We start from the raw sequence: 17500 nt of genomic DNA, 5'->3' as shown, positions 1-17500 counted from the left end.
GCGATTATGACGTGGAGTAAAGAATTTCTCGAGGAATAATTCAAATACATAGCACAAGATCTATTGTCACAGGTGGCAAAGAAAACGATTGAGATACTGAATAGGAGCGAACTCATCAACAGTGATCCAGAGGAAAGGACTAAATACTTAACTGCTCCCAATTCCAACGTGGCACATGTCCTTAGCAAATATTTTCATAAGTCACGTCTAAATATCACCACTGCATCATGAAGAAGCATAATTAAAGTGGTAAAAGAAAAGAAAAAGAAAAATGTATTGACAAAAAAGAGCGTAGTATATAAAATTTCTTGCAGTAGTTTTTTGTTGTAGTATACACTGGTGAATCTACATGTGCCGTGTCACAGAAAATAAAGGAACATAAAGCGAACCTCAGGCCCCACCGCCCGTTGAAATGTATGGTTGCACAAACGGATCAGTATTCTCATATACCCAAATGTGAGGGAAATGGTATATGAAGGACTCAGAAAGAGCCAAGAACCATTGAAACAACACAAATATCCATAGATAATGTAACAAATAATAGTGATTTCTCTTTTTCTCTACTAGGTTAACCCAGCAGATGAGACAGCTGTAGCGAACGAGAAGAGGTCACTGAGGGGTCAATAGCCCTTGGCCAGACAGGAGCGATAGATGAAGTTAGGTCACCAACAGTAAGACAGCCAGCAACATAACTTGTATACGATTGTGTTCGTTCAGTTTTTTATAACGTCTCTGAGGAAGAATGTGTTCCTATATACAAGCTCTCTTCAGGATATTCCTTTTAGACCTACTCAAGATGATAGATATGACATGACATAGTATGATATAATATGATATGGTATGATATGATATGATATTATATGATATAATGTAATATGACACAGTATTACATAATATAATACAGTATGATATATATATTACAACATAATATGATACAGTATAATATGTATATTATAAGATAATATATGATATAATATAATATGATATAATATAATATAATGTAGGATATAGTATAACATATTACAATACAATATAACATAATATGATATATGATACAGTATGATATAATATAAACAGTGTAATATAACATAACGTAACATATAATAAATACAACTTGTAAGAAAATAAAAGGTATCAAAACATTAAAAACGTAAAAGTTAGATTCATATCAAATAAATTTAAAATTCACAAAAGAAAATAAATCATATAAGTAAAGTAAAATGAGGAAATAAGCTAAAATGCAAGTGGGTAAGTAAAACATGTAAAATATCTCGGAAGAAAGCTCCATACAATTCAGACCAGCGTTTCCCAACCTTTTCCGACCATAGCACCCCCTGTTCTTATGTCTAAGCAGTCCAGCACCCCAATCTTGTTATCAAAAGGATAAAAGAAAGTGAAGTGTATTGCTTGATGACTTATTTTCTTGATTCCTTAGAACTGACACAAATTGATAATATGTGTTTGTTGAAGAAATAAGAACACCCTAGAAAAATAAAATAGCATGGAAAAAGTCAAATATGCACAACTAGGTAATCAATGATACATATATCAATGTGATTTTTGTGTGCATCACTTTCCAGCAACCCCTATAATTGATTTCAGGACCCCAGGTTGGGAAACGCCGATTTAGACCAAGATTCCTCTCGTACTTACTCAAGTCGTTCAGAAACTTTTATTTCTTGGTTTTCACTTGCCATCGCTAGTCCTTCCTCAATCTTGAAAAGCTTGATGAAGAAGATCAGCGTAGAATCTATGGACATAAAGATAAGATGACCTGACTCCCATTAACTAGGATTGTACACTTTTGATGTAATTATTGTAACTAGGTTTAAAAATAGTTTTATCCAGTGTCATCATCGGATAAAGCGTTGATGACATAGAGGTTACTTTTAACATTATTAATTAAGGTTATACAACTATAAAAATCTATTGTTTCTGGGTTAAAGGAAAAAAACTATCGTTTTATCTGCTGGCATCATTAGAATTAACACAACCGTCTTCTCATTTTCTGCATGAGGGGACGGAGAGGGGGGGGTCACCGATTTAATGAAGCGGCCTTGCTGTGGATGTGCTGTGTCTTGCAACACTGCTTCTGACCCAGGGCAGTGGACAAGATGCAGGGATGACCCATCATCCAGGAGGTGCCAAGATAAAGAAAGGGAAGAGGGTGGAAGAGAGTGGAGTGTATTAGGGACGAAATGGATGGGAGTGGTTTTTATGCTTTTGTTTTTTGGCTACCTCCCTTATAAAGGGGAAAAAAGCCTTTGGTATATGTATATGAAAAGGAACTCAAACAATAAACGTATGTCAGGAATACAAAGTTGTTAGCACTGTATTATGATACTGTGAATGAAGACACATCATTCGAACGTATGAGAACAACAGATACATCTTTACCAAAGGAGATTGAGATGGAGATATGAGCTCTTAATTTCCTGTCATTGCAATACAACTTGTTCAAATACATAGCAATTAAATACAACTTTATCCACTTGTAACATGTGAAACCTGATTCCCACTATACTATAGTTGAGTTCATGCTCTTCTATAGTAGTAAAATCATGGCAACACTTAACGACATCAAGCTAATGGTATAGATTTTTATCCTGAACATATATCCTTGGCCCATAAGCGGTATATATATGTGTGTGTGTGTGTGTGTGTGTGTGTGTGTGTGTGTGTGTGTGTGTGTGTGTGTGTGTGTGTGTGTGTGTGTGTGTGTGTGTGTGTGTGTGTGTGTGTGTGTGTGTGTGTGTGTGTGTGTGTGTGTGTGTGTGTGTGTCATTCACCATAGCCTTGAATCACGTGTTGGACTCGTGATCGACAGCTATTTCCCTCCCGGAAGAGAACTCAGAGCTCATATATGACCGATCTATGGGTAATGCTGACCTTAAAGCCATACACACCCAACTCCCCGCCCACGAGAGTTGGAGTAACAACTCGCAGTGCAGCCCTGGACGGGATTCAAACCCGGACAGCATTAGTGGCGGCCGCGATCGCTACCACTGCGCCGTTGAGTGTGTGTCTGCGTGTGTGTGTTTGTGTGTGTGTGTGTGTGTGTGTGTGTGTGTGTGTGTGTGTGTGTGTGTGTGTGTTGTGTGTGTGTGTGTGTGTGTGTGTGTGTGTGTGTGTGTGTGTGTGTGTGTGTGTGTGTGTATATATGTGTGTGTGTGTGTGTGTGTGTGTGTGTGTGTGTGTGTGTGTGTGTGTGTGTGTTTTGAGGGGATTCCTTTAAGTGAATAAAATCGTCTAACGACATTAATAAAACCTACACAAGTCCGGTCATTATCCTTTAAGGATCAGTACAACTGAAATATACGTTAAAATATACATGTAAGGACGGAGCCCTTATTGTATTTGTACGACGCTTCGCCGGTCATAGTTTTCTCAAGAACGTCGTACTGATAATGTCTCCGTCTTCAAATGGTGCTTCTTGTGATAGAATTCTCTGCAGCTGCGAACTACACGAAATATACATAACGTATAGGAAGGATTTCATCTCTGAAGAACCGAGTCTTTTTCACAGAAACGTCAACTTTGTAAACTCGGAGAGATGATGAACTGTGGCGAACATTAATCATTGTATTTTTTTTTTTTTTTTTTTTTTTTTTATAATCACAGAATGTACACGAGGCTTTCGGAACTTTGTCTCAACGTTACGAAATATTTCCTCCTCCGCTCTAGATTATTCATAGCCTTATTTAATAAAAGAGACACTGTGTTTGTTTTCCATATTGGGTCAATACGAGTGATATCTTCTTCATACGTGTATTGTTTGCGTACGCTTTAAGTCCTCAGAAGTCCATTTGGCTTCCTTTTAAGAAATCTCGAGACGATTTCATTTTCGAAGAATTAATTCAAACTCGCTCAAGACGTCGCACGAGAGACACAGTTTCCTCACAAATATTTTGAAGACCTTCCGAGGGGAAATAAATCAGGGCAATCGCTGAAATAAATGGCTACGGTAGGAGTAAAACTTTCACTATAAAGCTTTTAGATTTTTCATTTCTGGTTTTTTTTTTTTTTTTTTTTTTTTTTTTTCTCGCTTAGTATGAGCCCAGGTGCAGAACCTTAAAAGCAAAATGCATTTTTACTCTGTGCCTCTTTACGTACTTATTTTCAGTAATAATGTGTGGATTTTAGATATTTTCTGCGCCGTTTTACAGCAATGTGTTTATTCTAGATTCCGTCAAGTTATATTATTCATCTGAGAAAATTTCTGTCAGCAACTATAGTGTTAACATTATCTCGAGTCTATCTTTAGTAATATTTTCTCTGCTGTTTGTGATTTTAATTACATATTATAGTTGCCGCCATGCGATTTTATTCAGTTAAGGAGAACCTGCCAATACCAGACATTCTCAAATGGACACTTCCCATGTAAACGCTTACCAAACCTAACCTAACTTAACCTAACCTAATCTACCCTAACCTAACCTAGCCTAATCTGGCCTAACCCAGTCTAACTTAATCTGATCTAATTTCACCTAGTCAAACTTAACCTAACCTACCTTAACCTAATCTTATTTAACCTGCCCTAACCTAACCTAGCCTAGTCTAATTTAATCTAGCCTAACCTGGTCTAACCTAACCTACCCCAACCTAAGCTAGCATAACCTAATCTAATCTAACCTAACTTAACCTATCCTATCCTAACCTAGTCTAACCTAATTTATTGTAATCTAACTTAACCTAACCTAATCTAACCTTACTTACCTTATCATAACATAATTTAACCTGGCCTAACCTAACTTAACCTAGCCTACCCTAACCTAGCCTACCGTAACCTAACCTATCTTAATCTAACCTAACCCAACCTAACTTAACCTAACCTCATCTACCTTAACTTAATCTAATTTAACCTGGCCTAACCTAACCTAGCTTAACCTAACTTAACCTAATTTAATCTATCCTAACCTAACCTAATCTAACATATCCTAACTTAACCTAACCTAATCTAACCTAACTAATCAAACCCAGCCTAACTTACTTTAACTTAACTTAACCTAGCCTAACCTAGTATAACATGGCCTAGCTCTAATATAGCCTAGCTTAACCTAACCTAACCTAATCTATCCTAAACTACCCTAACCTAACCTAACTTAATCTAACCCTTACCTAACCTAAGCAAACCTAATCTAACTTAACCTAACTTAACCTAACCTTTATTAATCATGATATTTGGTTTTTAGCACAACAATTTTTAAAGGAGTCCAAATGGGAAGTGTTCATTTGAGAGAACACATGATCGATGTCTAAAACATCCAAGACCCCCTTTTTTGGTGTTGGTCCACTCAGATGCCGTTAAGAGTGATAGTTCTATTCACTGTGTACGTGAATGTAGCCCTTATCAGCATTTCACATGTCAATAGCATTTAAGAAGTATTACTGAAACCAAGCGATCATAACTACTGTACCGGCTTTACTTGAATTCGACTACAAACTGAAAGTCGACATTTCCTAACCCCGAAAACAAGAATTTTTATCAACTCCTTGCCAGTTACCAAGAGGATATTTACCAAAAGGTATATTACCAAGAGAATTTGAGAGAAAAATCTCCTGGCTTCAGGTAGAATAGAAATAAAAAGAAAAAGTAAAAAGTGACGTGAATTATAGTGGCGTGGCTACCTGGCGGGACGACTCCATCGCCGGCTCCCTCGGACCCGTAGGCGAGGTCGGGAGGCACGATGAGACGGCGGCGTTCCCCGACGCACATCTCAAGGAGTCCCTCCTCCCAGCCTGGGATGACTTTCCCGGCTCCCAGGACAAAAGTGAAGGGTTCGTCACGGTCGAGACTGTAAATAGAAAACAGAAATACTGTACATTCATGTGTGTGTGTGTGTGTATATATATATATATATATATATATATATATCAATCAATCAAATCAATCAAATCAGCCATCCTGAGTCCACTGCTGAACAAAGGCCTCCTTCATAGCATTCCATGATTCACACGACCGTGCCACCCTCTGCCACGTCACTCCCGCAAACCTCTCGATCTCGTCTCTCCACCTTCTGTCTGGTCTCCCTCTTCCACGCTTCCTATCTCGCGGCGTCCATTCAGTAACACACTTGCTCCATCGCTCATCAGTCGTTCGCACCAACTTACCTGCCCAATTCCACTTCCTCTCTTTTTATATACATATATATATATATATATACTGTATATATATATATATATATATATATATATATTTGTTGAAGTATGGAGAACGGATGAGGGTATGATGGTAGATGGAGGGAGAGGGACATGGGAAGGATGAAGTATATAAACTACATTTTTCTGAAATTGCATGTACTTTGAGAATGTCCTGGTAAGGACGAAATGCCAGTGAATAAAACTCCAACTGTTCTGTGCTTAGTTCACCACCTTTCCACATATATATATATATATATATATATATATATATATATATATATGATGTAACCTTCATCGTTACCGAGGAGACACCACATATATGAATAAGAAGAACGAAGAAATAGGAGTCCAAAAGGAAAGCGCCATCCGGTTGTTAAGACAGTTAAGGGAAATTGCAATATGACGAAACGAAAAAAAAGCACAAATAACAAAAAAAAAATTCTCAAAATTTTTCAAAGGCAAGACGGAGTTTCAAGAAGGAGGAAGGCAATATGTCACCGTAAAAAATGTGTCAAGTAATCCTCAAGGGGAACCCGGTGGAAGAGATCAGGTCATCGATTAAAGTCGGGTCGGGGGAACTCGTCACAGGTCAAAATCGACGGAAAAGGGATCCGGGAACAGAAGTCGGAGGAGCGAACCCAAACCTCAAAAAAAAAAAAAAAAAAAAAAAAAAATCCGACCGAGTCACCGACCTGAGTTCTCCCCTTCAACACTCTGACGTTAATCTATATCCCCTTGTCCTGACTGACAGCTGACAATTCTATCAAGCCAAAGGGCAGGGTCCTGACATAACGGGAGCCCAAACGCCCCCCAGATGAATAAGATAGTCAGGCATCAGCAGAAGCAATCACAGAAACTCCTGAAGCGGATCCACATCATGTTTTGGTGTTTTGTTAACATAGGATGTTTCTAGTGATAGGAACCCATTGTTGAGGCCCACTATGAGTCTACATAGGCCCACAGTGGACGTATTTGTGTCTGGTCCGCAGAGCTGGGCGCGTTATCGCCGGACAGGTAGTGCGTTACTGAAAAATCTATTTATATATATGTATGCATATACGCATTGTATATATATATATATATATATATATATATATATATATATACGCATATATTTGTATATAATACGCACTGACGGAGATGCGTCCCCGATTTTTCGAAAACGCACTACCTGTCCGGCGGTAACGCGCCCAGGTCTGTTGGTCCGTCCGTCTGTGGACACCCCAGAGCGTCGATCAGGACAAAAACCTATGAATTGATATCACGCCAACGTTTCAAAGGAGTTCAAGTCTGAAGGAAGAAAAAATAGACATAATAGATTTCTAACTTCTTTGTTGCCAGGGATAAGGATCTGGTGACAGTTATAATAAAAAGAAAAATACCAGTTGGTAGATGAGTGGTTAATTAAGACAAAAAATACCCACTTCGTTATTATGGGGGTAGAATGAAGATTAAATAAAATTATTTGTCGGTAGAGATGACAAAATGAGTAGTACCACACTGAACGTGTGAACAAATTTCAAGGAAATAAAAATCGCCCACCGATAGTGGGAATAAAAAAGACAAACTCCCTCCAGTGTAGGTGTGGCCGACCCCAGTCCTGCATTTTATGATTTGCTGTTTATTCTAGCTCCCAACAAGCGACTGAATAAAATAACCTGTCATTTGCAATGACAAAATGATTAGTGCCTCACTGTATAGAAGAGCAAATTTCAAGGATGTAAAAATTGCCACCCGATAGCAATAATAAAAAACGACAAATTCCTTCCAGTACAGGTGTGGCCGACCCCAGCACTGCATCTTATGATTTGCTGTTTATTCTATTTCCCACAAAGCAATTTCTTTCGGTTGTGAGACACTTTCTCTACAGCGAAAGATTTAACGGTGGTGTGTACTTAAGAAAATTCTTTCCTTAGATCTTACATAAATCCTTGGAAGGGAAAGATTTATATAAGGAAAGAATTTTTTTTAAGAATACCACCGTAAGATTGTTACGGTGGTATTCTTAAAAAAAATCTTTACTTATATGAAATTTCCCTTCTAAGCTGTTATATAAGATTTATATAAGGAAAAAAAAATTTAAGAATACCACCGTAAATTTCACATCAACCGTATCTTAATTAATATACTTCAAAGGAAATTTTTGGATTATCGGTCAATTTTTATTTTTGAATTTACTAAACAACAGAGCGCGTCACGGTCGAGCGGGCTAACACGCCAACACCAGAATCCAAGAAACCAGAAGTAGACGGTTCGAATCCGCTTGAGTCAGCACGTGACATCACTGAAGTTTTGCAATCACAAAGCCCCAAAATCCGACAACGGTTATCATGCTTAACCACCACGCTGGGCGTTTAACGTCTGATAATTTGACAAACAAGAGAGAGAGAGAGTGAAGGGAAAACTCGCGTAATAAACTCAAAATAAGATTCATTGCACTGGATCCATGACCGGGAGCAGCCGGGTTTGCTGGCCTTTAGTTCCCCGAAGGAGAACCGGAAATTGACAGGTTCCTCACACACAGAGGAGCTTCGGAATGGATTGTTTGTTCCGGTCTTGCCGGAAGCCCTATGAGAGAGAGAGAGAGAGAGAGAGGGGGGGGCGAGAGAAAGAGAGAGATAGAGAGAGAAGGGAGGAGGGATGGAGAGAGAGAGGAGAGGGAGGGAGGAAAAGGAGAGAGAGAGAAAGAGATAAAGAGGGAGAGAGGAGGGAGGAGGAATGGAGAGAGAGAAGGGGGAATGGAGGGAGGAATGGAGAGAGAGAGGGGGGTAGGGAAGGGGATGGAGAGAGAGAGAGATAGAACGGGAGGAGGAGGAATGGAGAGAGAGAGAGGGGGAGGAAGGAAGGGAGGGAGAGAGAAAAACAGACAGGCAGACAGAGAGAGAAAGAGAGAAAGAGAGGAGGGTGAGGAAGGAGAGGAGGGAGAGAGAGAGAGAGAGAAACAGACACAGACAGACAGACATAGAGAGAAAGAGAGAGAGAGATGAGGGGTAGGGATGGAGAGAGAAAGGAGAGAGAGAGAGAGAGAGAGAGAGAGAGAGAGAGAGAGAGAGAGAGAGAGAGGAGTAAGAGAACAATTCAACTAACCCCATCTGTGCACTGAGAATAGATTAGTCACCAGTTATAAAAGGACACTAAGTAACTCTGGTCCGTAGGGATGTTAACTGAGATAGCTCTAACCCCTTCTGTATGAGGTCTCCTTTAATCTGAATAAAATTGCTTGATATCAGCCAAAATGTACAATGTAAATGGTACCGTCGTTGCAAAGATGTTAATCGAGATCAATTTAATTTCATCATTAAGAGAGTCTTCACCTTAAGCTTAACAAAATCGTTTGACACTAACTAGAACAAAGTCCTAGAACGTTATCGTCATTGGGAATGGATTAATTGAGATCAGTTTAGTCCCCTCATTTCACACACAAAAAAAAATGAAAATAAAATAAAATAAGCGCAAAAGAAAACAACATTTGTGAAGGTACGACTAGATCGAGAGGATCAGTAAAGCGTTCTTCAAGAACCATCTAGTGACTCTGAAACCGGAAGAATCTGCCGAGACGAAGAAATGATTCTTGAAAATAAATATATAAATAAATAAATAAATAAATAAATAAATACATAAATACTCGTAAATAAATAAATAAATACATAAATACTCGTAAATAAATACATAAAAAATCGACATGGATCCATCTCGTCTTATTGTTTTTATTAATTGAAAATGGTTCTCTGAAATAGCCTCGCGACCTTTGCTTTGTCCAAGAATGAATTGATGAATCAAACTGGAAAACACTTAAATCAATCATGTTGTGTTACAATATAGTTGGCATCCATGAATTACATATTAGCCCATTATGTTACCTTGTCTATCAGAGCTGGGCGCGTTCCTCGATGCGTTTCTATATGCGTTCCTCAGTGCGTTCCGCTTTAGTTTGACCGCAGTTAGCGCTCCCAAACTATCAAAACAATATAGGTGCCAGTATAGTATGTGACCTACCTTTTGGATGTGGCCTACGAATTTTTTCTTTGGTATATTATATGGCCTACCGGACTTTTATTTCGGTATGAACCCGTCTCTCAAGCTTTAATATTTTAGGAGCACCAACAGCTGCCAAACTAGAGCGGAACGCACCGAGGAACGCACATAATAACGCACCTAGGAACGCGCCCAGCTCTGTTGTCTATATACTGTATTCTCATTGTATTATATTCTTTAGTTGTATCCATTATCTCCGATCTTACTACAATGGAGATGTCTCAGATACGAATAAAATAGTCTGACGACCTTTGTATTGAGAGTAAAAGAACCACCCGGTATGGAAGGGTATGGTAATAAGACGAATTAGATAGCCCAGCCTAATCTAAAATTAAAATAAAACTACCTTGTGAAAGGAGTGAATCAAAATTTCCTTTAATCCAATTTATGTATTAAGTTTCGATTAAGGGTTAGCGTCGTGCTGTATTTGGCCACAATATACAGTTTGAATGATTATTTATGAAATAAATGTGTAATGATTCTTGACTAAAAGAATCATTTAAATCGAATAGAGACTAGTGAGGTTTTCATTGGTTAATGAGTTGTTAAAATGTTTCAGTAAAGTCTGTGCACTAGCAAAGCGCAGCGACTTCTGACGTGAGTTCAACACTGAGGGCTAATTATCAAGATCTATCTATACTTGACTTGATGTGACCTGATATAATGTTCTTTATTGTATTAATAAAAAGAATAATATTTACACGTAGTGATAGAATGAATAATGTTTACTAAGGCATAGGAATGTATGAGAATGTGTACGTTCTTGGTTCAAGAATACCGTTACTGTGTACCTCAGCGTATCGTAAATGACGACAAAATGAGACTACCACCCCTAATAAAAAAAAAAGTCCAAAAGACTATAAACTAACCGAGCAAGTGAATCTGCCCCACATCTATCATAACTCTTTCTTCCTTCCATTTCACTCATTCCTTCCACTAAACCCCGAATTCCCCCCTCCCCCCCTCTCCCACATCTTATCTACCCTGCCCTCTAACTAACTAACTGCCCCCCCCCTTATCCTTTATTCGATTTTTTTTTCACACGTATGCTCAGAACAAAATAGTATGTTTTGGCTTGAAAACCCCTCTTTAAAGGTGAGATTGTGGCCTTTATATATGTCGAAAATAGTAATATCCATGAAAACCTATTGATAACATCCATGATATATCAAAATTATACAAATACATATTCTATTGTTATTGCAGTAAAGAAATTCAGTCTCCTCTGTAAGAAAACTAATGTAAATAGAAAAATATAAATTACACAATAACGAAAAATATATTTGCATAATTCTTATACATCATAGGTCAAGTGACCGCAAGAGAAATTTTAGTTTATCATTTTTTAACCTGATAGAACTATTAAGAATTATTTGGCCATGACCAGGAAATTGAGGACAATATCATGTGGCCTAAAGAGTGGAGTGCTAGTATCCATTAGCAATGATATGATACTTCAAGCAATCTAAAACAACATTGGGAAAGCTAACACACTCTGCACCATTTGACAGTCTTAGTTCTTTGTTACAAAAGATTGGTTAAAGCTTGTATATTATGAGCTATAATTCACCAGCGTTTCTGTCCTTGTGGAAAACCACGCGCCGCACTGGCTCATGCATGTTTTTTGACTGATCCCTGTGGTACACCACTGATAACGAAGAAAGTATAGCTCATCACGGTTAACCTTTTCCCTATCGAATGGCACGCTTCCCCCAAATTAGAGTAATGTGTTCTCTCTAACGCCAGACGATGTGTACTTGTGTGTATATGTATATGTATATGCATATGTATATGTAAATGTATATGTTTATGTATATGTATATGTATATGTATATATGTATATGTATATGTATATGTACATGTATATGTATATGTACTATATATGTACATATGTGTGTATATGTATATGTTGTATATGTATATTCTTTTTGGGCATGATCTTTCTCATATGTAATTTTTACTGAATGTTAATGCGCATGTGGTGCCAATGATCTTGGAGAATATTTCTGTAACTAAGTTTTCCTTTTTCCTGCAGTTTGAACTTTAAGAAAAAAAAAATTTGCCCCCCATAAGGCATTCCGGGTGTTTCACAAGGCAACATGAGCTAATTTTTGCTTAGATGCAGAGGCTTCATGAACTGAAGCGACTGTTATGCACTGAAACATTCTGCCCCACATTCAAAATCCTTGTGACGTTGCGAGGTCTTCACCAGTGAGTCCCGGAGGGTTGCTAATTGCAAGTTGGTAGGCAGACCCTCCATACATTAAAGAAAGCTTCCGAGAAACCCTGAAAGAATTGCGGGTGGAAATGAAAAGGTTTTTTGCAAAAAAAAAAAAAAAAAAAAAAAAAAAAAAAAAAAGAGGGGGGGGGGGGGTTGGGGGGGGGGGGGTTCGAACCTCCTGGGGAAGAGCTGTGAGGGAATGCTGGTTAGACCAACAGACCGTGCGCCGAATGACGAAAAGGATTGTACGCGACTGTCGGACGCCTCGTCCGAAAGGGTCCGCAACGCTGTCGTCGACGTCAGAGAGATAATTGTGGGGCTTGGGGCAGATACAGGGTTGGACGTAATTGTCAGCAGGGAGCTTCGTCCTCCGTCACTAAGAATAGTCTGGTCCCCGCTCAATTAAAGAAAAAGTCTTCATTATAACAGAGGGAAAATGGAAGTCATAAAAGTTGTGCCAAGTGGACGCGACTGAGGGTTGGCTTTGGCAAGTTTGACCGTTGACGACCTCTGACATTTTCGTTTTGTTAGTGCGAGTTCTAGATTTTAGATTATTAGTGATATTCTAAAAGGGCACATATACAATTAAAACGGGAGCAGTGATTTTTAAGACTTTTTTTTTTTTTTTTTTTTTTTTTTTTTTTTTTTTTTTTTTTTTTTTTTTTTTTTTTTTTTTTTTTTTTTTTTTATAGTAAATTAGACAGGTGGCTGTCCACTACAAAATACAGAATGTCACAAACATATAACTATAAAAAACTTATATGAGAAAGTATAATATTGTTATAATCTAAAACGAAAACGAGCTTCATAAATCATTATCGTCTTCTTGGAATTTTTCAGCAATTTGTATTCCATGTTGCACTAATTTAGAAGATTTTTTTTTTTTTTAAGAATTGGTTTATATTTCCCAAATTTAACGAAGAATATAGCTATCAAAATATTTAGCACGCTTGGCTCGATTATATATATATATATATATATATATATATATATATATATATATTTAGGTGAGATTTCAACTTCATTGCTTCTTTTCAATGTTTATATCAATGTACTAGAATTGTTGTCTATGGTACTCATCAGTTCATTATCGTATATTATCACAAATCAGACTTTTTTGTTTTTTGTTTTTTGTTTAGATTACAGGGGATTACAAAGGCGGAGCATGCCGACAGGAGACCTTTTGGTCCATATCTAGGTCGGATGCGAAAAAATCATAATAATGATAAATAAATAAATGAATGAATAAAAACTATAATAATGTAAATAATAAATAAAATACATAAATAAATGCATAGGTATAGTTAAATAATAAACAAACAGGTAAATAGTAAATGATAATAAACTGACATATAACTAATGGAAAATTAGAATCAAGTAAATTTGTCAAAATCTTACGAATATATAACAAGTGTTGCAGATGTGACCAGTGTGATGAACATGGTAAAACCTTTCTCTCTCTCTCTCTCTCTCTCTCTCTCTCTCTCTCTCTCTCTCTCTCTCTCTCTCTCTCTCTCTCTTTTTTTTTTTTTTTTTTTTTTTTTTCTCTCGAGAAAGATCTTCGAAATCTTGAAGTCAATTTTTTGGCTACCCGAAGAACCTCAAGGAACATCTCTCAAATACCTTCTTTTTTTTTCTTCTTCTTCTTCTTCTTCTTCTTCTTCTTCTTCTTCTTTTCTCGAGAAAGATCTTCAAAATCTTTAGTCAATTTTTTGGTTACCCGAAGAACCTCAAGGAACACCTCATAAAGAACTTTTTTTTTTCTCGAGAAAGATCTTCGAAATCTTGAAGTGATTTTTTTGGTTACCCGAAGAACCTCAAGGAACATCTCTCAAAGATCTTCTTTTTGGTCATGGGGGTTCTGCCATATAGGGTTCTTCGAACCTCAAAACCAAAAAATTTATTCCAAAACTATGCAAAGATCCTTTTCAAGGAGAATAGAAGTGTTTAATCGTTCTAATACCAATGGTTCCTTCCAATTTAAGTAATCTTACAATAGCCAAAACAAATTCACTAATGTGGCTTCAGTGTCCCATTAGATAATGTAGATAGCTTTTAGTTCGACAAAAGAAAAGACAAATGTATGGATAGAGTGGTGTAGGTAAAGTCCAGGAAGTAGAAGTAGTTTATTCTCTAACGTTTCGACAGAGTCTTCTTCAGAGAGATAATAGTACAGGAGAATTGAGATACACCACAGAACATCTAATTCGTTAGTGATACACGCTACACAACACGCCCATATGCCTAATTGGAGCAGTACCAAAATCTTACACACCAGTATGAAAAAGACGACAAGAAAAAGTATCGAAGCTGCATATATCAACACTTTTAGTTCAACTAGTTCAACCAATCACAGAGAAGGATTTGTAAACTTAACACACGTAACAGCAAGATTGATCATCAAGGGAGTACAAACAGCGAACTCTATCCCAAGGCGACCTGTGAGATGACCCGCTTAGTATATAAACAATTTATCTCAATTTGCCTGTACCAGTATCTCTCTGAAGAAGACTCTGTCGAAACGTTAGAGAATAAAGTACTTCTGCTCTTTCCTGGACTTTACCTACACCACTCTATCCAAACATGGCTTTTAGTTCTTTAAGAACTTACAAATCAAGTTAAACTGAACGAAATAGTCTTTTATGAATCAGAATTTGAAACTTGTAAATAACACATAGAAGCTGAAATTAAGACAATGGAAATAATAGGTAAAAAGAATGACAAGATTTTCCAGAGAAAAGTAGTAGATCGCTCTGGGAGACCAAAAAGTAAACACCAAGATTGAAGATTAAATAATCATCAGTTCATTTATGTACTTTCTGTACTTTAGATATTTCATTCTGTGTAATGTGTGAACACTGTGACGAATGTGGAGAGGAGGTAAAGGGAACACGGACTGAGGGAAATGCTTTTATTCCTGACTGATTTCCCCTGAGTGGCTTCATTTCCTCTGAAGAAGCCACTCAGGCGAAACTAGTCAGGAATAAAAGTATTTCCCTCAGCCCGTGTTCCCTTTACCTCCTATCCACATTCTGGATAATGTTAAATGATTCTTTTCAACAGTAGGAGAACCTTGAGTTTTGATAGTTGAAGCTTCAGGGCTTTAAGCTTTCATTGTTCAGAAGGTTCCTCAAAGCCAACCAGAACAAAACTCTTTGAGTAACCATATTTGGTCTCTCATCTCCACTTCCCCACACACCCTGACACCTACACCCCTCCACACATACATCCAAACCCCAAACAAGTACCCTGAAACAAGTTAAACACCATATGAGGACGGAGCCTTTATTTGTACGACGTTTCGCTTATTACAGCTTTTTTCAAGAACAAGTTGAGATACATATGCTTGAGATTGAATAAGGGGAAAGGATGGAACGGGGAGAGAAAAGAAGAAGGGGGGAAGGAAGAGGAGGAGGAGGAAGAGGAGGAGGGGGAGGAAAGGAGGAGGAGAAGGGGGGGGATGGAACACATATATGGTGTTTAACTCGTCAGTCTTGTCGGCAACTGCCACTTTCATGACAAAAAAACTGAAACAAAAAGACTGACAGTCTCAAAAGCGTCTGCTTTCCTCTTACCTTGAGTCGAACTTTTCGGAAGTGGTGAGGTACCCCACGTAGTGGACGGTCAAGGTATCATTCTCCTTAGCTTGTCGCGAGCAAGAGGAAGGTTTCACGAGTGTCTGAATCAGGAGCTCTTTAGTATTCAAAAGGGCGTCTGACAACGGGGGACCCCCAAAAAAATCATCATTGCTCTTGGAATTCTTGTTCGGGAGATCCACGAGCTCTACTTCGAAGACCAGGGAAGCGTCTGTACGAAAAGAGGTTCCTCTCTCAGAAGGTTTTTGTAAGAAAATGGCATATGAGAGCCAACGCATATAACCGAACTTAAAGGAAATTTAATAAACACCCGATCATACGAACACACAGTGGGTTTCAATAACAAAATGCGCCAACAGACGACCTTTCGTTTCATGATAGGATCTGATACAAAAAAATTATGATAATAAATAGACAAATAAATCAAAGTAATGAGGAAGTACACAGACATCAAAAGAGACAAATAACACATGCAAAAAATAAATCAACAAACAAATAAATAAAAAAGACAGAGAATACAAATTTAGAGACATTAGAGAATATCGTTTAAATGCGAGTAAGTCTTAAAGGTTCGAATCGTACTCCACTCATGGATGACCTGATTGTAGAAATAATTTTTGTCTATTTTTTGGTTAAATTTACGTCCTGTTAGATTGAGGCCACTGCACAGCATCTGGTTAGTATTTGAAGTAAAAGTATTTTCAATCGTCTATGATAGCGTTTTTCAACCTTTTTACCCTTGCGTAACCTTTAAAATAAATTCCATGTCTCAAGGAACCCAATTACAAAAAGAAAAAGAAACATACCATATATTTCTAATTTTATTTTCATCATAATAATAGGTTAATAGGATGATGTCTATATTACATTATTACAATAACCAAGAATATATCGTGCGTGTTTAATTATATTACGTATATGAAATACAATAAGAAATCAAAAGCTAATTAGCTTATCTCAATTGTTCTCGCGGAACCTTAAGGGACCTTTTGCGGAACCTTAGGGTTCCGGGGAACCCTGGTTGAGAAACGCTGCTCTGTTTTAATCAAGATAACAAAAAAAAAAACAGTATTTTAAGCCAAGAGTTACCTGGTATTACAGAGATCAAAGTTCTTAAAGTGGACAGTTTGCTTTAGAGTGTTAAGTAGAATGAACGAATGCTTACTTCCACACTCAGACACTTCGAGCCGTATGTGTGTGTGTGTGATTCACCATGGTCTTGGATCACGTGCTGGACTCGTGAACAACAGTTATTTCCCTCCCGGAAGAGAGCTCAGAGCTCGTATGACCGACCTATAGGTAATGTGACCTTATACACACACACACCCAACTCCCCGCCCACGAGAATTGGAGTAACGGCTCGCAGCGCCAATTCTCGTGGACGGGGAGTTGTGTGTGTGTGTATAAGGTCACATTACTTATAGATTGGTCATATAAGAGTTCTGAGCTCTCATCAAGAAGGGAAGCTGTCGATCACGAGTCCAACACGTGATCCATGACCATGGTG

The 17500-nt window shown here is 37.8% G+C and overlaps 1 protein-coding gene across 1 annotated transcript in view; it reads right to left on the bottom strand.

The window, feature by feature from the left end:
- The window catches only part of LOC143018484 (peptidyl-prolyl cis-trans isomerase FKBP10-like), a 61784-nt gene that overhangs the window by 11336 nt on the left and 32948 nt on the right, over positions 1-17500 (bottom strand). Inside the window, exons 4-6 of the mRNA XM_076173857.1 lie at positions 15973-16204; positions 5629-5795; positions 1654-1750 (exon numbers count right to left, since the gene is read on the bottom strand). Coding sequence (XP_076029972.1) covers positions 1654-1750; positions 5629-5795; positions 15973-16204 — 496 coding nt within the window. The remainder of the gene's footprint in view (positions 1-1653; positions 1751-5628; positions 5796-15972; positions 16205-17500) is intronic.

This window comes from Oratosquilla oratoria, chromosome 35, assembly GCF_046742065.1.
Source record: "Oratosquilla oratoria isolate Oo_2021 chromosome 35, ASM4674206v1, whole genome shotgun sequence".
NCBI classification, from domain to species: Eukaryota; Metazoa; Arthropoda; class Malacostraca; order Stomatopoda; family Squillidae; genus Oratosquilla; species Oratosquilla oratoria.
The sequence above is the reverse complement of the archived record's forward strand: the minus strand, read 5'-3'. Positions and strand labels throughout refer to the sequence as shown.